Source organism: Prionailurus viverrinus, chromosome F1 (genome assembly GCF_022837055.1).
Source record: "Prionailurus viverrinus isolate Anna chromosome F1, UM_Priviv_1.0, whole genome shotgun sequence".
NCBI lineage: Eukaryota > Metazoa > Chordata > Mammalia > Carnivora > Felidae > Prionailurus > Prionailurus viverrinus.
In genome coordinates, this window is record NC_062577.1 from 34132159 (window position 1) to 34155322 (window position 23164).

Genomic DNA, 23164 nt, shown 5'->3' on the forward strand with positions numbered 1-23164 from the left:
GCAAGTAATGACAAGTAACACTGTTAATAACAATGAAAGTGCCGCAGATAAAACATAACATTAGGTTGCAAGTAGATTTTTAAAGGAATTTAAGAGTTTGCATTAAGATGATGCTTTTTACATAAATCTTAATATTTTGCTTTTCATTCCAAAAGTGAAAATTAAAACCTGAAACTAAACATGCTAAATAATCACACCAATCATAAATAACATAACTGGAAATCTCAAAAAAATCATAGACATAATTCCATAGCACAGATTCCACAATTTTCTTATAAATTATAAGTAGATAACATTTATTAAAATAAGGATATACATAATTATCAAGATCAGTAATAATATTCCCTCCAAATCATCAATAATTGCAAGAATTTTATTAGTCCTTAGGACACAATCTTTTTTTTTTAATGTTTATTTTTGAGAGAGAGAGAGAGAGAGATCGGGAAAGGGCAGAGTGAGAGACAAAGGATCCGAAGCAGGTTCCATGCTGACAGCAGAGAGCCCAATGTGGGGCTCAACTCAGATCATGACCTGAGCCGAATCAAGAGTCTGACACTTAACTGACTGAACCACCCGGTGTCCCCTTATGACCCAATCTTAAAGTAGTGTGACAGGTTATAAGATAAATGTTTTAAGTAGCAAAACTACTTCCTGCTACTCTTTGTGATACTGTAATTGCTAAGCTTTTTCAAAGTGTTCTGACCTTCAAATAACCATCTTAATATGAAATCCAAGTCCATTTAAAGAAATTATCTATTGTTTTAAGTAGGCTTCAGTGAATAATATTGTTAAATGAAAATGGACATTCACCACATTGATTTTTAAAATATAATTCAATATAAAATAAAGGTTTTAAAAATGCAAGAAAATAGGGGCCCCTGGGTGGCTCAGTCGGTTAAGCATCTGACTTCAGCTCAGGTCGCAATCTCGCGGTCCGTGAGTTCGAGCCCCACGTCGGGCTCTGGGGGCTAATGGCTCAGAGCCTGGAGCCTGCTTCTGATTCTGTGTCTCCCTCTCTCTGCCCTTCCCCCGTTCATGCTCTGTCTCTCTCTGTCTCAAAAATAAATAAACGTTAAAAAAAATGCAACAAAATATAAACAGTAGACTTAGTGGTAAGCTTCTTTACAAAAAAAAAATATATATATATATATTTGTATATACATATATTTGTGTATCTGATGTATACATAAAGAATATGTTCTGATCAGATTCACAGAGTAAACTTAAATATATGGCCAGTAGACAATGTATCTTTCCTCTATGAGACAAATTGTATGCTTTTCAAAGGTCTTTAATTCTTCACCAGTCCGTGCATTTCTGGCATTTAATCTAAAAATCCAAAACAAGTTATGCTATTAATCGGTCAGTGTTCTAAATGCCTTTAGTGGTCTAGACATATGTTACATAAATATTTAATTGCCATCAATCCATCAACACTCTGAGGATGACAATAATTAAATTTTAATATTCTTATATGATTTTTAAAGATTTTGACTTTAAAGGAGCTCAAAAAAAAAAAAACACTGTTCTGGGGACAGAGGGTCGGTGGTGCAATTCTTTACCAAGCTGGGGAAGTGGGAATGAAGTGCTGTTTTTTGTGCTAACCTGACAGTCTTGTTACCGAAGCAAGGCAACAGAGGCACTGGAGCATCCCAGTAAACAAATCTATACTCCCCAATTCCTTTTTCAGCCTGGAGGAAAAATTAACATATTTCAAAATTTATCTCATATTAGAAACTCTTCTTGGGCACAAATGTAAGATAACCAGTATAATAAAGGCTTGAGAGCTAGAGAAAAATACATTTTTAATGAGTCAGAAATCTTTAGCAATTTAGAGAAAACATTTACATACAGTAAAAAATTATGCTTCAAATACATTAATTTCTAGCGGATCTTTAAAATCTCTCTTCTATATAATGCTTTAGGGCTAAAAAAGAATAAGTAGTCTAATTTAAATATTTCTTCTTATAAATGCTCAGTAAACCTTGACAGGTTAGTGAAAACTCCACTAAAGTGTTACAATAAATTAAGTCAACAGATATCTATAGACACCTGCTAGATGCAAGGCATTCGGTTAGTAGCTATATATAAACACAAACTGCGACAACAAATGGGAATAAGGTGGGTCAGTTTAGAGCTAAACCAAGAGAATTAAGCACATGAGGAAACAGAAATAAACTGTTATATTTATTCCATTTCAAATATTAGGTAAATAAAACTGTAAAAATACTAAATTACACTACCATGGTATAATGAACAGGAAAACACTTTGAAGAGTATAAAAAACCCATTCAGTGCAATTTATTATTAGAACTGATAATTTAAAACAACATTAATGGAACAACAGTATCCTCCAGGATATATCAACAGATAGGCTTCAAATAATTTGCAACAAAATGAAGTCAAACTTCATGACCACCAGACCATAGAATTAATTAATTTAATCATTCAAGTCAATATAATTAATTCAATATCATTCAATACCATTAATTAATTCAATCATTAATTCAATACAATTCAATGTTTACTACAGGCCAGGTACTTTTCTAGATGCCTGAAATACAGAAATGAAAAAAAAAAAAGACAAAAATTCAAGCCCTCGTGAGCTCTCTTTTTTTCTTGATGAGCCTACTAAAGGTTAGTATTTCATTTATCTTTTCAAAGAACCAGGTCTTAGTTTCATTGATCTTTTCTAATGTTTTTTTTAAAGTCTTTATTTTCATTTATTTCCTCTCTGATCTTTATTATTTCCTTCCCTCTACTAACTTTGGACTTTTTTTTTTTCTAGTTCCTTTAAACTTAGATTGTTTAATTTGAGACTTTCTGGTTTCTTGAGATAGACCTGTATGTCTCCTCAGGCAAGGGCAATAAAAGCAAAAATCAACAAACAGGACTGTGTCAAACCAAGAATCTTTTGCACAGTGAAGGAAACCATCAACAAATTGAAAGACAACCTATGGAATGGAAGAAGATATTACCATATGATATTAATAGATAAAAGACTGATACCCAAATTATATAAAGATCTCATACAACTCAATAAGAAAAAAAACATTTTTTAAAATGGGCAGAGGACTGGAATAGACATTTTTACAAAGACACACAGATGGACAATAGGTATTTGAAAAGATGCTCAGTATTATGAATCATCAGGGAAATGAACATCAAAACAAGGTATTTCAAAACTGTCAAAATGTCTATTATCAAAAAAAAAAACAACAAGAAACAAGAAGTGTCAGTGAGGATGTGGATGAAAGGAAACCCTTGTGCTCTGTGGGTGGGAATATAAATTGGTGCAGACGCTAACAGTATGGAGGTTCCTCAAAAAAATTAACAACAGAACTACCACACTGTCCAGCAATTCTGGATATTTACTGAAAGAAATATTTTTGGGTATTTATTCAAAGAAAATGAAAACACTAATTCAAAAAGATGTATGTACCCCTATATTCATTATGACAACAGCCAAGATATGAAAGTGACCTAGGTGTCCATTGATAGATGAATGGATAAAGAAGATGTGGTGTGTATATATACAACAGGATATTACTCAGCCATAAAATGTATGAAATACGGCTATTTGTTGCGATATGGATAGACCTAGAGGGTATTGTGCTAGGTGAAATAAGAGAAAGACAAGTGCTGTATGATTTCACTAATATGCGGAATCTAAAAAAGCAAAACAGATGAACAAAACAAAACAAAACAGACACAGACTCACAGATACAGAGAACAAACTGCTTGCTGCCAGAGGAAAAGGGGGTGGGAGCATGGGTGTGAGAGGTAAAGGGATTCAGTACAAACTTCCAGTAATCAAATAAATAAGTCACAAGGATGTAAAGAACAGCATAGAGAATATAGTCAATAGTATTGTAATGACTCTGTATGGGGACAGATGGGGACTAGACCTATCATTATCATTTCATAATATATAAAAATACTGAATCTCTATCTTGCACATCTGCAACTAATATTGTATGTCAATTATAATTCAATAACAAAAAAATCTTTTGTGATGCTTAAATATTTAGTGGGGGAGAAGGGGAGTGAAAGCATGAAATAAGAAAAGGTAATACATTACATAGCGTGTTAGAAGGTGATGAGTGTCGGACAGTAAGATAGAATTGCATAAGGAAGGTTGGGGAGTTTGGGGCAAGGAACTTCCAATTTTAAACAGTGTGGTCAGGGCAGATATTATGATGAAGGTGACATCTGAGTCAAGACTTGAAAGCAGTGAGGAAGTAGGCCACATAGTTTATGGGAGAAGACGATCCCAGGAAAAGGGAGCCACCGGCATAAATAACGCCCTGATGCAGGAGCACGCATGTAATCAGTAGGTCTGTAGGAAGCTCTGGGTATTGAGAGAAAACCCAGACAACCATGATGACCACTCTCATTTTAAAGTCATAACCTGCCATTTCCAACGTGCTCTGAATGATGCCAGACAATTGTTTTTTCTCAAGTCCATTCATTCTCTGACTTCATATTTTCTCCCTCCTTAAATACCCAACCACTTCTCCCATTCCCTCTCAGCTGATCGTGCTTCCTAATTACATGTAAGAAAAACAAACAAACAAACAAACTGAAGCCATTAAGAGAGAAATTCTGCAAGCTCCAAGCAGCACATGTGCCCAGCCCCTTCGCCTCGTCCTCTCCCCGTCTGTGCCTTCTGTCCTGTTGTGCATTAAGTAACTGCTCCTCACAACGACCAACTCCACTAACAATTTTTCCGTTTTCCTGAATATAGCTTTCTGTATCTACCAGATCATCCCACCAGGCTCCACACACATGTTATTTCTCCTCTTGACCCCATTTACTTCTCTAGCCATGCCCATTTCTGCATTGCGCTTTACAGTAAATCTCAAAAGAGCTGTGAGTATTTTTATCTTCACTTCTTCTCCCATGCTTCAGCCACAATTTCTGCCTCACCATTTCAGCAAACTTGCGCTTGCTGAGGTCATCAGGTCTCCACATTACTGAATTCACTGGTCAATTCCAGATCCTTATTTTTATTCACTTGTCACAAGACTTTGACAATGTTTATCCCCTCTTCTTTGGTATTCTTTCTCTACTGCTCTCAATTCTCTCCTACATCACTAATCACTCACTCTCCCTTGGCCTCCTTCACCATTGCCTTCTGCTGTTTTCCAGTCCATGGGCCTCTTGCCATTTCTCTTTATAGCCACTCCTTTGATAATTTCACTTGGTCTCCAGTCTAATGACTTTAAGTTCTCTCCATGCTGATGACGCCCAAATTTCTATCTCTAGTATAATTTTCTCCTCTGCCTTACTTATCCATTTGCTAACCAATATCCTAGTTGGATGTCTAATAGACATCTCAAGCCTAATATGGCCCAAACTGAACTCATTCTTCTAACCAAAATATTTCCTGCCCATAATCTTCCCCATTTCAGTAGAATGACAGCTATTCTACCAGTTTCTTAGACAAATCATGGAAACACCTGTGAGTCTTCTTTCTCCCATTTCATATTAAATCTTTCAGAATATCCACTGACTTTATCTTCAAAGTGGATCCATAATCTGACTTCAGCTGTTATCCTCTTTCCTGAGCCAGTTCTTAAATGCCATCACTTCTCACCAAGATTACAGCAACAGCTTTCCAAATCTTCCTCTCTGCTTCTATCTTTGACCACCTTTCAGGTAGTTGTTCAAATGCCACATATTCCATGAACATCTACACTATTTTAAATTCCACCCTAACCCCCAATAGGACCCCCCTTCCTATTCTACTTACTTTTCCATAGTACTTAATCTTTGAACACTCCACATAATTTATCTATTGTCTGTCCTCTACCTACTAAAAATAAAACATTCACAAAGTCAGATAATTCTATTTTTCCTTGTTCTCCAATATATCTTAACACTCAGAACACTACCTCAAATATAGTAGACACTCAAGTTATACTGCTGACTTGAGAGAATACAGAATAATTAGATGACTGTTCCCAAAACTTTAGTGTATATATTGTTATGGCACCTCATTAATAATGTAGATTCCTGGGTTTTAATCCAGGCATCTTGAATCAGACATTTTGAAGATGAGACTCAAGAATATCCATTTTTATTGGTAAACTGATGCTGATCATTTGAGACCCCATTTAGAGAAACACTTTTTAAAATACTAATTGAAATAAGTTAGCAAAGGATGCTAAATATATATATATATATATATATATATATATATATATATATATAACCTTGTCCTGATAAGCTATCTCCCCTTGTGTATTTCTTCTTCCTGACAGTAAGTCTCCATATCTTTCCTATGCCACATTGTTTTATTATTTTCTCATGTTATGAAATAAGTGCATCATACAATTACCATCTCCCAACAATTTGCATATCAAATGTTTCCAAATACTCCAAACCTATTGAATCTTTAGTAGTAATGCATATGTTGATCTTAGCTATAGATTACATACCATACATAAGTACCTTCATGCTTCCTTTAAGGATGTAGAAATTCATAGGATTCTATTACTTATGTTAAAAGCTTTCTAAAATCTTCCAAAATCACTAGCTGACATAAAAGGAAGACATGGCTTTTGACTCACTCCTTTTTAAAAATTTTTTAATGTTTATTTATTTTTGAGAGAGTGAGAGACAGAATGTGAGTGGGGGAGAGGCAGAGAGAGAGAGGGAGACACAGAATCCGAAGCAGGCTCCAGGCTCTGAGCTGTCAGCACAGAGCCCGACGTGGGGCTTGAACTCACAAACCATGAGATCATGACCTGAACCAAAGTCAGACGCTTAACCCACTGAGCCCAGGAACCCTTTGACTCACTCCTTTTATTCAATATCTTATAAGTCAGAGAAAGTGGGCCATAACACAAAGTATACAGAGTACACTGGATGTCACTGAATTTTCATTTCTACACCCTACACCGTTATGTGACTCCACGTTTATGTTACAGACACCATTCAGTAACACTTGACAGTAACTTGACAGTTATTTGACAGTAACACTTGACTCCTACAAGTTTTGTATTATCCCTAAATTAGCATCATTATAATCAATTTTATAAGCTCTTCCATCAAAACTGTCAAGACATTTTCATATCTATTCCTTATAACAAGGAGTCACTCAACAGTTTTTATTTATTTGACAATATTAATGTCTATCATGTATTAAATATTAGGATAGAAAACAATGATCCTTGTCTTTACAGAGCTTACAACTCGAGAAAGCCAAACAAATTAACCTGGATTAAAATCTAAGTTCATAGATCAGGTTCAACAAATGTTATTTTCATTTCTTCATAATTACTGTCCTTTACTCTCTCGCTCTTTGTTAAGCATCTATTACAATCCAAGTTATTTTTTTTCATAAGTAAGAAATTAACATAGATATAGTGCTATTAAATAATCTGCAGACTGTATTCAGGTTACGCTGGTTTTTCTATTAATGTCTTGTTTTATTCCCAGGCTCTAATCTTATCTTTTCCATTTGTAACTCATCAGTCTTTCCTTGCCGCTGGTGATCTATACACTTCTGGAGAGTACTGCTCAATCGTATTGTAGAATGCCCCTCAATGTGGGCTGTTCATGAAGACATGAAATCGTTTTCAGAGACCTAATAGTAAATCACTTAGAATGGCTGTAGCAAAGGCATCTGGACAGGTATTCCAGACAAAAGGGGAAGAAGGATTTTGTGTGCCGGGCTAGGGGTTTGAACTTTATCCTAAATATAATAGGAAAAATACAAGATTTGCTTTTCAGAAAGAACAATTATTAATATAGAATGGAGGATAGCTTACGGTGGCTAAAAACAGTTATCAGTTATCCAACATAAGTCATTGACATTGAAATGAGAGAGAATAAAACAACCTAAGCAATATTTAGAAAGATCAATCAATGGAACATAGTAAACAACTGGAAACTGGATGCAAGAAAGGTCAGCAGTGAACACATGGGAAAAGAAGACTCCTCATTATCTGGTTTAGGCAACACGGTAGCACTCGTTCCCAAAAGAAAGGATGCAGGAGGGACATGTATGTGTGTACATGTACAGATGCATGTATGTATATGGGTGAGGTATGTGTATGTATGGGTGTGAGTATGTATATGTATATACACATAATCACAAAGATATATACTATGCAAACACACACAAACATTTACATTTATGTGACTACACACAGTGACTCTGTGATAAAGATGTGCTGGGGACTTATCACATAAAGGTAATTAATGCAGTGTGGCCTTACATAAGAACCCCCAGGGAGATATCTGAGATGTCTAAGGATAAAGAGGGGTCTATAACATTAGGGGAGAGGTGGAAGATAACTGTGACTCTAAAGGACACTGAAGAAATAGCCTAGAAAAAAAGGAGGGAAAAAATAGAAAGTATATCACAAATACAAAAATACGTATACAAGAAAGGTACATTAAAGAGGAATAGAGCAAGGATTCATTTCATTATACCTGTAACAAAAGCTATCCTTTCAGGAGAAACCGTAACACAAAGGATAATAATAGTGACATGAAAGAGACTCTGTTAAGAAAATATTAAGATACCTTAATGTGAGTGTCCTATTGGCATTTTTTTTAAGAATCTGTTTAAAATTTTTATTTTGAAATAGTTTTAGGTTTACAGGAATGCAAAAACAGAATGGAGAGTTCCCACATAAACTTCACCCAACTTCCCCTAATGATAACATCTTACATAACCATGGCACATTTATCAAAAGCAATAAATTGACATAGTTACAGTAGTTATAATACTACTAAATAATCTACAGACTATACTTAGGTTACAGTGGTTTTTCTACAACGGTCTTTTTTTTTTTTTAACGTTTATTTATTTTTGAGACAGAGACAGAGCATGAACGGGGGAGGGTCAGAGAGAGAGGGAGACACAGAATCGGAAGCAGGCTCCGGGCTCTGAGCCATCAGCCCAGAGCCCGACGCGGGGCTCGAACTCACGGACCATGAGATCGTGACCTGAGCCGAAGTCAGACGCTCAACCGACTGAGCCACCCAGGCGCCCCAACGGTCTTCTTTTTATTCCAGGATCTAATCCAGTCTTTTCCAGTTGTGGTTCATCAGTCTTTCTTTGGATCTAGACACTTTTGGAGAGTACTGCCCAATCATACTGTAGAATGCTCCTCAATGGGGGCTTGTCTGATGTACACTTATTATTAGATGGAGGTTATATATTTTGGCAAGAATACCATAGGGGTGATTGTATCCACAGTGACTCTCATCAGGGAGTTCATAATGTCAATTTATGTTACTACTGCTGGTGACATTAACCTTGATCATCTGGTTAAGGTGGGGTCTGCTGGGCTTCTCCACCATAAAGTTACAATTTTTCTGTGTACAATAATACCTTAGGGAAATGTGTCAATTGTTTTAAAATCTATAACAAATATGAAAAAACTAACCATCACATGGCAAGTGGACTTTCAAATAGTACTTACCAAATAAATGTTGGTTGAATAAATAAATAACTACATAACCATCTAGTGTTTTGCCATTACACGATAAATTTCTAATTTAAATTTTTAGAATTATTACACAATGAATTTTGAAATACGTGTTATAAATTAGTATCTGAAATTAAGTACTGAGTATACAGAAAGTTATTTTTATGGGCCCAAATCAGCTCTTCAAACGTCATCTTATTTTACCTCATATTCCAACACTGTAATCTACTTATCAATCTTTGAAGTAGCACTTTGTCAGATGCTTTTAGAAAAATAAATATCAAGCTATATAATAGGTACTGAGTTTTCCTTATGTATCATGGTAGTACATCTTCACAGTACTTCTCAAGATTAGTTGAGCACGAACCCCCTCCCCCATCCCAACTACAAAGGATATATTTTATCAAATCATAAATTTTCAGGTTTTCCCTCACAACGATAGATGTGTTAGACCCTACAGTTGTTCAAGGTCCACCAAAAACTTTTTAAATGAATTTTAATTTAATTTTCTGATAAGTATTCTCTTAATGAACTGGTGTGAGAATTTTCTACTTATACCCACAAAAGTATGTTCCTTATATAAGGAAAACTTGATGGAATTGGTTGACATGTTTACCAATAACATGAAATAGGTTACAAATGACATGAAATAGTGATTTCATCAGAAATGGATTGATCTTGAGGATTTTTACACTAATGTTATTATTTATATATTAAATATACACTTGTTATTGTATTCTTCGGTCATAAGGAAAAGTTTACTTTCATCTTAGAGTCCTTATATATAATGTATGGCTGTTAATCACTGTAGTATGTAAATATCTTAGTCTTCAAAATCACTTTTTATAAGTAGTAACTTTGAAACACTGTACAGAGAAATTTTATTAATATTTATTTAGCACCAGCATTAACAAGATCCTATGCAAGCAACTACACATACAGAATTGAGTCACATATGGTCCTAGTACTGGAGTAGCTCACAATCTATACAGAAAATTGATACGTAAACTAAAAAGAGAATTATTAGAAATGCCAGTATAAAAATATACATACGAGTATTATCTTTGATTTTGTACTTCCCTCTACTCTTGTCAGCCCATCAGCAAGAACTGGCAATTCCACCTCCCAAACATAACCAAACCCTGTTCTGTTTTGCTTTGTCTTTTCTACTACCTTCCTCATCCAATCCACCATCACTTCTCTCCTGAACAATTGCAACAGACCCATGTAGAGACCCACCTCTCTCTCCTCTAATCCATTACAGCACAATCTGGGCAATCTTTATAAAATACAAATCAGATCCAGTCACACCCCAGCTAAAGCTTTCCAATAGCATATTGTTTTGTTTAGAATATAATGTAACAAGGGATGCCTAGGTGGCTTAGTCAGTTGGACGTTCTGACTTCAGCTCAGGTCATGATCTCACCATTTGTGGGTTTGAGCTGTCAGCACAGAGCCTGGAGCCTGCTTCAGATTCTGTCTGTCTGTCTGTCTGTCTGTCTCTCTCTCTCTCTCTCTCTCTCTCTCTCTGCTCCTCCCCCACTCAGGCTATGTCTCTCTCAAAAAAGAATAAACATTAAAAAAAAATTTTTTTAAGAATATAATGTAACTCGTGCCTTTAAAGTCCTACAAGATCTGTGTCCCCTTTCTGCTCTTCTAACCTAAGCTGATGCAACTTTCTTTCTTGCCCACAGTTGATTTAATTATGATCCTAGGAAATGCCGAGTTCTTTTCCCTCCTTGGGGTCTTTTCAATAGCAGTTTCCTCTACTCGAAATGATGTTCCTCTTTTGATATTCTCAAAACTAATTCCCTTCTTCAGATTTCTCTTAAGTATCACCTTTTCAGTAAAGCCTTTTCTGAACCTCTGGTCTAAAATTAGGCACCCAATCAATATCTCATGCCCTCTAAACTTACCACTTGCCAACATTTTTCCTTTTTATTTGTTGTATGTTAACCCATTCCCTTCACTAGAAATCACAACTCCATGAAAGCGGGTTACACAGCTCTGAATCTCAAGTGCTTGGAGGAGCAGGACCCAACAACAACAACAACAACAACAAAAGATGCTCAGTACTTAACTGTTAAAGTGAACAAACAAAATGTTTTCAAAGTAATACAGGCACAGAGAAAGGAGTGCAGACCTAGTGAGCTGGAGGAAAATCAGGGAAAGCTTTAAAGAGGTGAAGGAAAACACAGTAAGAGGGAAATTACAGTAACATAGACTAAATGCTGTAACTCTGGTATGAACAAAAGCTCTAAGGGAACAGAACGGATGTAAGGGGGTAAATGTTGATTTGGATAAGGGCTGATGTTTGAGAAGACTATGGAAGAATGACAATGGATTAATACTGGCTGTATGGTATAGCATATACAAAACCTTACTTTGTGAAAGGTGTATTTGAAGGGATATTCAAGGTATTTGGATAGTCCATTAGTATAAGAAACTGGGGAAGGATTTAAAGCTTAGAGAGAGACCAAGCACCTTACAATGTGTGATACTCTGAGAAAGTGGCACACCAGGGTACAAACCCAGATCTACTGCATTCCAGAGCATTCCAGAGCCAATGCTATTAACAATGGGGTAGGCATGTCATTACACATGGTGGTGAGACCAGGAACTCAGAGCCAAAGAATGAATGCAATGTATTTACCTGAAAACTTGAGTTTAATTGAAGATGAAGGGAGGAGAAGGGTACTTTAACCAGTAATTTATTTAAAACATTTTCACTTTAAAATAAACACAGCTATACTGTGGTATAGAATGCACGATGTATATAAACGTCTCTGAAAAATACAAAATGGCTTTATTAAATGTGCTTTTTCAATGGTCTCTGATAGTCACATTCCTATTCTTTTCAAAAACATGTGTTCTCTTCTACCACAAGGGGCACTTTGTTGGATGGAAAAGTTTAAAAAAGACACATTTGTATTGTCCTATGAAAGGCAGGAACGGGTTTTGGAAGAACACCAAAAGAGCCTTTTCCAATTTGAATCTTTCCTATCATTTTCCTGTCTGATAAAGGTAGAATATAAGCAAGCAAGATTATTTTAGGAAAAAAATATATCTATGCTTGAGCTCCTTACTTATTATATACATTTCTTAACAGAAATATAGGTTGCCTTCTAAAAAAGGGCCTATATCATGGAGATCCCATAAGTCTGTGGCTGTATACTAGGCTCTTGGGTCAACACACCAAATTCAGTCATGGTCTTTAGCCAGGAAAAGTGTATAATAAAATGAGCAGAAAAAACTTTAGTTCCAGTGACCTTAATAACGAGCAATATACACAAGAAAATAATTTCCTTTACTGTGTTAGTATAATATGAGATAAAGGTAAGAGTCCTAAAAATAATGGCTTAAATCTCGGTAAAGCTGTTAGCTACAGAAACATGGTGATGTCAGAATGGTGGATTTAAGAAGCTGTTTCTGGGATTCCTTCCAAATCCATTATCTAAAGAGGAATTTATCCAAATGGAACCTACTATCATTCGTCTAAGCTATGTTTATTTCATAATATCAAGGAATGTTAGAGTCGAAAGGTATCTCAAACTTAGTGACCTTTTACTCTAACTCATCTTACAGATGCAGAAACTGAGGTCTCAAAAGGTTAAGAAGTCAACTGTCAATGAAAACAGCCCAATAGAAACAAGCTGATCTGAAAACATATATATATATATATATATATACACATACACACACACATATATATACATATATACGTATATATATGTATATATACACGTATGTACGTATATATATGTGTGTGTATATATATATAAATGTTTTTATACAGTACTTAGATAATTCAAATAATAGTGCCTTAAATAATTAAGTTTAAATAATAATAAAGCAAACTACCAGAACATTCCCTTCCTTAGAAGGGCCTTCCTTGAGTGCCCCTCTCTCCCCACAGAAAAGACCACAATTGCTTCAGGTTGTCCTCTCCTTTGTCTGCCTTTATAGTTTTACCACACGAATGTCTCCCTAAATAATATACTATATAATTTTTCTTCCTGTTAAATATTACATAAAAAGACTCATCATAGTAATCCTTTAGTGATTTTTTCATTTAATTCATTTTCAGTTTTGCTGCAGCTTAATTTTCCTACTGTACAATGTTTTATTGTATGAATATAACAATTTGTTCATTTTAACACTGATCAACATCTGAGATTATTGCCGGTATTTTGCTTTTTACAAGCAATGTCAGTAAATGATTTCTGGTGCACAACTTAGAGTGAAATTTCTAAGAAATTTGCACGTTTAACTTTAAATGGTAGTGCCACAGTGTTTTCTAAATTATTTGCGCAAATTTACACCCCCATGAACAGTTAAAACTTGGTCCCTTGCTCTGTGCCTTTGCCAAATTGTGAGATTCTGTTTTTGTTTTGTTTTTTTTTTTTTTAATTTGGCCAATCTGGTGAGTATATGGTGAAATTTCATTGTGTTTTTTTATGTGATGTTCTCTGACCCCAAATGAGGCTGAATACCTTGCACACTTTTATCGGCCATTCAGGTTTCTCCATTTGCATGTGCTAACTCAAGTCTTCTGTACAACTCTATTGGATGAATATGTCTATTCCTGCTTATTTTGTTTTGTCTTGAATTCTAGATTCTGTGTCCTTGTGTGGTTTGTATTTATTACAAATATGGTGTCTTTTGGTAATCAAAGTTTTTCATTTTGATAAAGTCAAACTTATTAAGCTATTCCTTCATGTCTTAAGAAACCTGTCTCTTAAAAGAAATAAAAGTAATGTCAGTTTAGTGTCTTCTAAATCTTTTTTTTTTTTTGGCTAAATTATATATGCTAGGGATTCCAAAGGTAATAGCTAACACCTTTTTCAGAGGTAGTATTTAATATTAAGTATGAAGTTTGGTGAAATTGCTTTCAATCATGCCTCTTTTTTTAGTTTTTATCAGGAATTTTATGAAAAATTTCTGCATCTGTTGAGATGATCTAATGATTTTTCTAATAATAGGCTAATGTAGGACATTACATTCATAGATTTCCTAATATGCAATGGCCGTTTAATTTCTGGAATAAATGAAAGCTGCTCATAAAGTAGTATCCTTTTAATACATTGCTAGAATTGGCTGCAAATATTTTGTTTAAATCTTTCCATTTGTGATTGTGAGTGAGGCTCACCTATAAGGTTCTTTTCTCATGCTGTTTTAGGATCTGGAATCAAGATGATCTTAGCCACACAAAATAAATTGAAGAGAATCTCCCTTTTTCCATAATCAAAATGGGAAATTTTTGGAATCTGAATTGAAACCATTTGATTCTTGAACATGTAGAAGAATTTGCCTGTGTTATACAGTTAACATTGTTTTAATTTAATCCACTTATTTACCATTTATTTTGTTCTTCCTTTCTTCTTGCATCTCAGACCTTCCATCTTGGATCTGAGAAAACTTTCTTTCTCCCTGAAGTACTTTCTTAAAGTATTCCCTTAAAGATTTCTTTCTGCTGTCTGGTATAGCAGTCAGGGTTCAATCAGAGAAGCAGAACCAGTAGGAGATATATAGGAGATATAATGATAAATAGACAAACACAAACACATATACACAGGTGAGATTTATTACCGGGAATTGGTTTACATGATAATAGGGGCTAGCTAAGCAAGTCTGAAATTCATAAGACAAGCATCAGGAAGGAAAAATCATGAGCAGGCTAAACCCATAGAAGCCAAAGCTCTCATCCACAGACAGGATTTCTTCTCTGTCCCAGGGAAACCTCAGTTCTGAGTTTAAGGTCTTCCAATTGATTCAGACAGACCTACCTAAATTATCTACAATAATCTTCCTTATTTAAAGTCAACTGATAAGGAGTTTTAATTATATACATATATATACATATTTATATATGTGTGTGTGTGTGTATATATATATACATATATATATGTATATATATATGTGTGTGTGTATATATATATGCATATATATATATATATATATGTATATATATATATATATATATATATATATCTTCACGGCAACACCAAGATTGGCATTTGCATTTGATAAAGTAACTGGGGATTTTAGCGGAACAAAGAAGACACATCAATAAAGTCAACACAAGGAGCAAACTCAGGGCTTTGGGGGGGGAGGGGCAGGGTCAGGTGGGGTGGGGAATGTTTTTATATCACTCTTATAATTAAGATGTATTTAAAAAAAATTTTTTTTTACATTTATTTATTTTTGAGAGACAGAGATAGACAGTGTGAGCAGGAGATGGGAAGAGAGAGACAGGGAGACACAGAATCAGAAGCAGGCTCCAGGCTCTGAGCTATCAGCACAGAGCCTGATGCTGGGCTCGAACCCATGAACCGTGAGATCATGACCTGGGCCGAAGTCGGACGCTTAACCAACTGAGCCACCCAGGTGCCCCAAGATGTATTTTAGTCAGCATAGGATTCTAGGTATTTTTTCTCCACATGCTGAAGATACGGTAGTATCTTCTGGATTACTAATGTGAACTCAGCTGTCACTATGTTGCTCCCTGAAGGTAATCTATCTTGCCCATCTTGTTATTTTAAAAATTTTCCATTTTTACTTAATGTTTTAGAGCTGAATGTATGGTGTAGTTATAGATTTCTTTTTATTTATTCAGTTTGGATATGTTAGACTTCTTAAATTTATACAATGGTATATTTTATTGGTATGGGCATTGTCCTTTGAACTACTCGCTCTCCTCCATTTTCTGTCCTCTCCTTTTAGAGTTTATTCCAATGGCTTTTAGACACTTTCATTCTACCCTTCATGCCTATTAACCTCTCATATTTTCTATTTCTTCATTCTTCTGCGTTATCTTCTGGATAATTTCTTTTTCAGATATATCTTCCAGTTTAGTAAATCTCTCTTCAGTTAGATCTGATCTGCTGTTCAACCCATCAATTTCCATCCATTTCAGTTACATACTTCCTACCAGAATTTTATTAGCTACAGTCTTTTTTATGTTTTTATTTTATTTTTGAGGGACAGAGAGAGACAGAGCATGAGCAGGGGAGGGGCACAGAGAGAGGGAGATACAGAATACAAAGCAGGCTCCAGGATCTGAGCTGTCAGCACAGAGCCCAATGCAGAGCTCAAACTCAGATTGTGAGATACTGACCTGAGCTGAAGTCAGATGCTTAACCAACTGAGCCACCCAGGCTCCCCTATGAGCTACAGTCTTAAAAACTGGCTTCACACTAATATTTTTATATCCTGAACATTTTTTTAGTGTTTATTTATTTTTGAGAGAGACAGAGACAGAGCATGAGTGCTAGAGGGGCAGAGAGAAACAGAAACACAGGAATCCAAAGCAGGCTCAAGACTCTGAGCTGTCAGCACAGAGCCTGACATGGGGCTTGAACTCATGAACCATGAGATCATGACCTGAGCCAAAGTCAGTCACTTAACTGAATCACCCAGGAACCCCTATATACTGAACATTTCTAAGCTTGTCTTCTATTCCTCTGAACACCTTATTTTTTTTTTACTTTTTTAATGTTTGTTTGTTTATTTATTTATTTATTTATTTATTTATTTACTTATTTTGAGAGAAAGAGCATGAGTGGGGGAGGGACAGAGAAAGAGGGAGACAGAGAATCCAAAGCAGACTCCAGGCTCTGAGCTGTCAGCACAGAGCCCAACGTGGGGCTCAAACTCATGTACCACAAGATCATGACCTGAGCCAAAATCAGACACTTAACCAACTGACCCACCAAGACACCCTTAATTCCTTTGAACATTTTAAGCATAGTTATTTTATATTCTAATTTTGATAATTCCAATATTTAAAATCTTTGTAAGTCAATTTTGGTCCTCTGTTTCTGCTAGTTCTTGCTCATGATTTTTTTTCCTTGTATGTTTATAATTTCTAACGGTGAAATTTATCTTTGGAATTTTAGCTGGGAGAATTCTTTGATACCTGGGTTCCTCAAGAGAAGTGTGTGTTTGCTTCTGCCTAGGGCCTGACAGTGCTAACAATTTAGGATCACTGTAAACTTGGCTTGAGTTGTATCAGACCAAATCAGAAATTATTAATTCAGACTTCAAATTTCTGTACAGGCTGGTGTGTTTACTCTTCAGCAGCACCTTTTCCTCCCCTCCACTCAGTACCAGTGCTTTGGAGGTACAATCACCAGGAAATGAATAAAGGGAAGGAGTAGTTTGATTTCTTGTTTACTTTTACACTAAGTCATCCCAGATTTGTGGGAGTAGGGTCTCCTATTACACTTTTCAACTTGGGAAGTAAGCAGTAGGCTTTGTCTCCTGTTCCACACCACAAAACAGTTTTTTAAATACTGCATTTAAAATTGTTTCAGTACGTAAGTTACCTCCGAATCTCTCCCGGCCGTATTATCTGAAATAATAGTCTACTTTAACTCTTAACTTAAAATTATATGCTGCTCTCCTGGACCCATGTTCTCTCAATTTTGATGCATAAGCACTGCTAAATAGAGAGCCGGAGGAGTCCTTGACCTATGATGGATCACAAATTCATAATAATGAATAGCAATCATTTATACCTAATCAATATTTTTATATTCTTTCGAAAAGAGCAATAGTCTCTTTGTGGCTTCATCTATGTTGGTAATTTTTTACCAATTGATTCCTATTTTTGTTTCTTTTCTTTCCCCCCAAGTTTTAGTAAAGTGTAATTGGTAATCAAAAAACTGAACATAACTAATGGAGACAATGTGTTAAGTTTGGACATATGTATACTCTTTGCTACAATCACCACAATCAAGGTAATAAAAATATCCAACAGTTCCGAAAGTTTCCTTGTGTTCCTTTGGGTGTGTGTGTGTGTGTGTTTGTGTGTGTGTGTGTGTATGTAAGAACACTAACATGAGATAGAATTTTAATAGACTAGAATTAGGCACTATGTTGTACAATGAATCTCTGGAACTTATTCATCTTTAGAAGTTTGTGAAACTGTCAATAGGAATCTTTTAAATCCCCAAACTTCAAGTATCATTTTCTCAAGGGTCATAAAAGGGTATCAAGTTTGAGAACATGGTCAATTGGTGCATGTAAACTATCTAAGTTGTCTATATAATGGGTTCTATTTTAATTGACCACTTTAGTATTCTACATTTAGCCTTTTTGACCAAGTTATATTTAAAAATAATCCTGCATAGATTTATACTTTATTAATGTAATGGCTCTAAAATGAGGCAGACACTAAGATTTAATAAGCTTCTACAAAGTGTTGTGCACTGTGCTGGGAGTATACATGTGTCAGTTCACATAAACTTTACCACAACCCTGTGAGATACGGGGTATTTCTATTTGAAAGAAAAAGACACAGATACTTATGAGCAAACAGCTATTACATGAGAAAGCCAAGATTTAACCCAACTCTACCTGATTCCTAAAAATATGAGCTTATTGTAAGTATACAAAAATTACTCTATCTGAATTATAACTAATGAAAAGATTTTGGTTACAGTCTTATGGCCAAAGGTTACGTCATAAGTTAGATATTCTATCTACCCGTTCAATTCTTGACCCCCATATGAATTGATCTTCACAATTCAGAGTTGACAATGGGAAGTAGTACTATCTCTCCTTGACAGATAAAACTACAAAAAGGGTATCGCTATTTAACTCCACAAACACGCACTGGATGACTGGTTTAGGACAGCATTGTGTTGTACGCTTCAGCATTTAGAAAGACCATCACTTGATCCTTCTACAACCTTGGGAAGTAATTCAATCTATATTGGAGCCCTCTAGTGACAGAGCACCAAAAGTAACCCACTCCATCTTCAGAAATTCGTAAGACAGCTTTGATCCTAAAAGCTATCAAAGCTGCTTCTGCCTCTTTTAGGTATTGGGTAAACGTAACCCTTTCTTTAAGGTAAACCTTCACAAATGAGAAGATAGTTATAGCCCCCGCCCCCCCGGAGTATTTTCTAATTATTTTTTAAAACTTCCTCAGAATATGGATAATAGTATTGGTTTTGTCACCATCAAATTAAATCACTTATTTAATTTGAAGCTTATCTCAAATTACATGGGATCTTTTCTCTTAACAGTCCAAAGGATTCTATTAGATTTTCAGTTTCAGCTATTGAATTTTTACTCATGCTTGTATCCTGGTCCTGAGCAGTTTATGGCACTTTATTGGTCTTCATTAAACGATGAATTCACACAGGTAACTTTACATTTAAATTATCATGTGGAATAAGAAAATAAAGTGTTTAGAACTTAATTTAAATTATGTAAACAGAAATTGAGAGGAGCCTCAATTGAGAGACTTGCTATGATCACACACAGGAATGAAAGAATGAGTACATCTAAATATTCTCAATTCTGATGTTAAGCTACTGCTTTTTGAAATTGTGACTACATTTTCTGAGCCAAAAATCGGGATACATAGTATGATGATGACCTTTTTTTCTGAATTTTTGAATTTGTAATTATGAAGTCTGTTTTTCTAAGCTGAGTTACATTAGGACTGTCCTACAAAAAATAGTTTGCTTACCATCATCAATGTACCATACCAAACCAACTCCTAGATGCTCACATGAAACTAGTCATGCTGGTTTCGTAACTGTGAATGAATACTCTTTCACAGACCATCAGATTAGTACTTTAGATGAGATTTTTTTTAATAACAAAGTTACTATTACTTAATTTTCTAGAGTGCCATGCCATAGGTAACTGTAGAGTTAACAAAAGAAAGAAAAATTTCTTGTAATTCTAGAACAGTATTATTCAGAGTTTTGACAAACTTTTGATAAAAGTGATAAAAACGTGCCACGCATTTGTTACATTTCTGTAATCTTCTGTTACAGAAGGAAATATGGAGGCCCACTCTTACCTGCTTGAAAAGTTGGAGGTTAACTGCAGTTTCCAAGAACTGTTTCATCAGACTTGAACGATGCTTTACAAAACTCTCCTCACAGAAAGTGATGGGCTCCCCCTACAAAGGAATAAAGATTTTTTGGTGTCAAAAGAAAGTCAGCAGACAGAACCAGTCTCTCTAAAGAGGTACATGGAGAGTCACAGAGGAAATGTAAGACACAGAATCAACCTCAAGGTGCTGAAAGTCTAAAAGGAGTCAAACAGACCCTTAGACATAATAGCTGAATTTCAGCCTCATAAAAATATTCCTCTACTGATAAGCTTCTACGAGAGCTTCCTAATCAAGGATCCCTGGGGTCTTAAAATTGCTCAGTTTCACTTCCTCAGAGTAAGAATGAATCACCTAAAAACAAAGGTTTAATATTATTAGATTGAATTATGAGTATTAAAAATAGCATGCATAGCTGAAAAGAGTATGCAATTGCAATTTTATTATTAGAAAACACCTTCGGGGGGCCTGGGTGGCTCAGTCAGTTAAGCATCCAATTTTGGCTCAGGTCATGATCTCACAGTTCTTGAGTTTGAGCCCCGCATGAGGCTGTGTGCTGACAGCTCAGAGCCTGGAGTCTGTTTCAGATTCTGTGTCTCCCTCTCTCTCTCTGCCCCTCCCCAACTCATGGTGGGTCTCTCTCTCTCTCTCTCTCTCTCTCTCTCTCTCTCTCTCTCTCTCTCTTTCTCAGTCTCTAAAATAAATAAACATGGAAAAAAAGAGAAAAATAAAACACTCTTGCTATAAAAATTACTGCATGATTTTTGCCATTTATATTTGATCATTAATTTCTTTTTAAATTAATTACAAGTTCTTACAGTAACATTCTCTTCGTGATTGCAAACACAATTCTGATTGAATACTTTCTAGAATAAGTCTCACTTTGTACCTGCCTCAATTTCCCTATTTTTTTAAGTAATCATAACTTTGCAAGTGTCTTGTGGTAGCTTATGCTCCATTAGCTGCTCCTCCTCCAAATTATCAAGAACTTAAATTCTCAATACAGATTCCACTCATTCCATCTATTCCCATGCATGACCTCGAAAACTGTCACTTACTGGCTGATCCCTACCACCTGCTACTTCCTCAGTAGCCTGAATGGTCTTCTTGCCAGTTCAATACATGGGAAGGTAAGTGGCTAAATTATATGACCCAAATGAAAACAGAGATAAGCTATTATCAATGTTAATACAATGATCCACTCATTATAATGAATCCTGTAGCAATCTCTATGTTGCAATAAAAAGGGGGAAGAAAAAAGTGAGCCTGTTCACCTTCTAACAGACCTTGGAAAAAAAGATTAATTATAATTTAACTTTAAGGACAACTCAATGCCTTGATTATAGGTATCTGTAAGTAAAATTCTGAAAATTGGCTCCTGTATGAACAAAATAATGAAACTAATAATCTAACAGTAATTCAACTGTTACCACTGTCTGATGGAAACTAATGACACTATAGATTGGCACTGTTCAATACACTAGCCACTAGTCATATGTAGCTATTTAAATTTAAATTACTAAAATTAAGCGAAACTAAAAATTCAGTTCCTCAATCACACTAGCCACATCTGAAATGTTCAACTGTCACAAGTGTTCTGTGGATCCTCTTAGGTAGCACAAATACAGATCACCGATCACAAAAAGTCTTCTGACACAGCACTGCTACAGAAGAAAATATATAAAATTCAAACAAATTATTAAAGAAGACAATTTAATAATCTATTAATTGTTGTCATCCACCACCAGTTGCCAGCCAACACCTCATAATAAAACTGCAATTATGCATTTTGATACTGACTACTGCCAGTCTTAAGTGCTACGGGAAGATTTTAAATTACATATTTTAAAAACCTGATTAACTTATATAAATATACTTTGGGTAATCAAAAATCACTGTTTTTGCCACTATCACAGAAATCACCACTTAGAATCTAACAGAGGGGGGAAAACAACAAACAGGCAATCCTGTTAAAGATAAAGGTCTATTGTTTTTGCTTCCCTGGTATCAGCATCGTATCTAGTTACACTGGGAGCCAAATAAATGTTTCTATAAGTCAATAAACAAAATAGCAAGCGAGCTAAACCTTGCTCCATAGGACTTATTTTCTTTTCAAAAGTAAATACAAATTACAAAAAATCAAATCATTTCTTAATGGCAATGCTAACTACAGCACTATTATTACAAAGTGATCAGTACTATTGATAACGTTAGTTTTTATTGCACAGATTTCCCCCCAAACATGTGAGCTATATTTTATTAGTATCTACAATGCGTCCAAAAGTTGTCATTAACACTGCAGAACAGTCTTCAATTCAAATACAAAGGTCTATCTTCAATTGAAATACTTGTCAATTTAAAAATAAAATTCTATCTCTAACTGAACAGTTTAGACTTCCGATGTTACAATCAAGCATTTTTTTTGATTGGAAAGAATGGAGGGCAGGGGGATGGAGAATCTCAAGGTAAGGGAAAATGGATGTGAGCAAAGTCTACCTGTGCTTTCTCAAGAATTGGGCATAACATGGTCTTTAGCCAATGTGAATTATTTGGGAAGAACCCTGTCCTTATTAATCTTCTAGCAACTGCTTTCAATCTTCCAAGAGAAAGTTCAGATGTGCTGTCCATCCATTTTTGATAACACCAATCATGGTAAAAGCTTTGAACTTAACCTTCAAATGATGAACACAGCCTGTTCACTAAGAATCTCTGATAACAACAAAGAAGAAAAGCCCTGATGCATATTAGAATTTTCTCTCAGGAGAAAGAACAATAAGTCTTGATGAACAATGCTCTAAATTTTTGCAATATTAATACACAGGAGTCTCAATTATTGTCATACTGGGATGTATGCTATCAA

The 23164-nt window shown here is 35.2% G+C and overlaps 1 protein-coding gene across 3 annotated transcripts in view; it reads right to left on the bottom strand.

Moving 5' to 3' along the window:
• DENND1B (DENN domain containing 1B) overlaps positions 1-23164 on the bottom strand; it is a 255847-nt gene that overhangs the window by 44263 nt on the left and 188420 nt on the right. For all 3 annotated transcript variants that reach the window (XM_047840394.1, XM_047840395.1, XM_047840393.1), the window contains one exon: positions 20272-20373. In XM_047840394.1, the coding sequence (XP_047696350.1) occupies positions 20272-20373 (102 nt within the window). The remainder of the gene's footprint in view (positions 1-20271; positions 20374-23164) is intronic.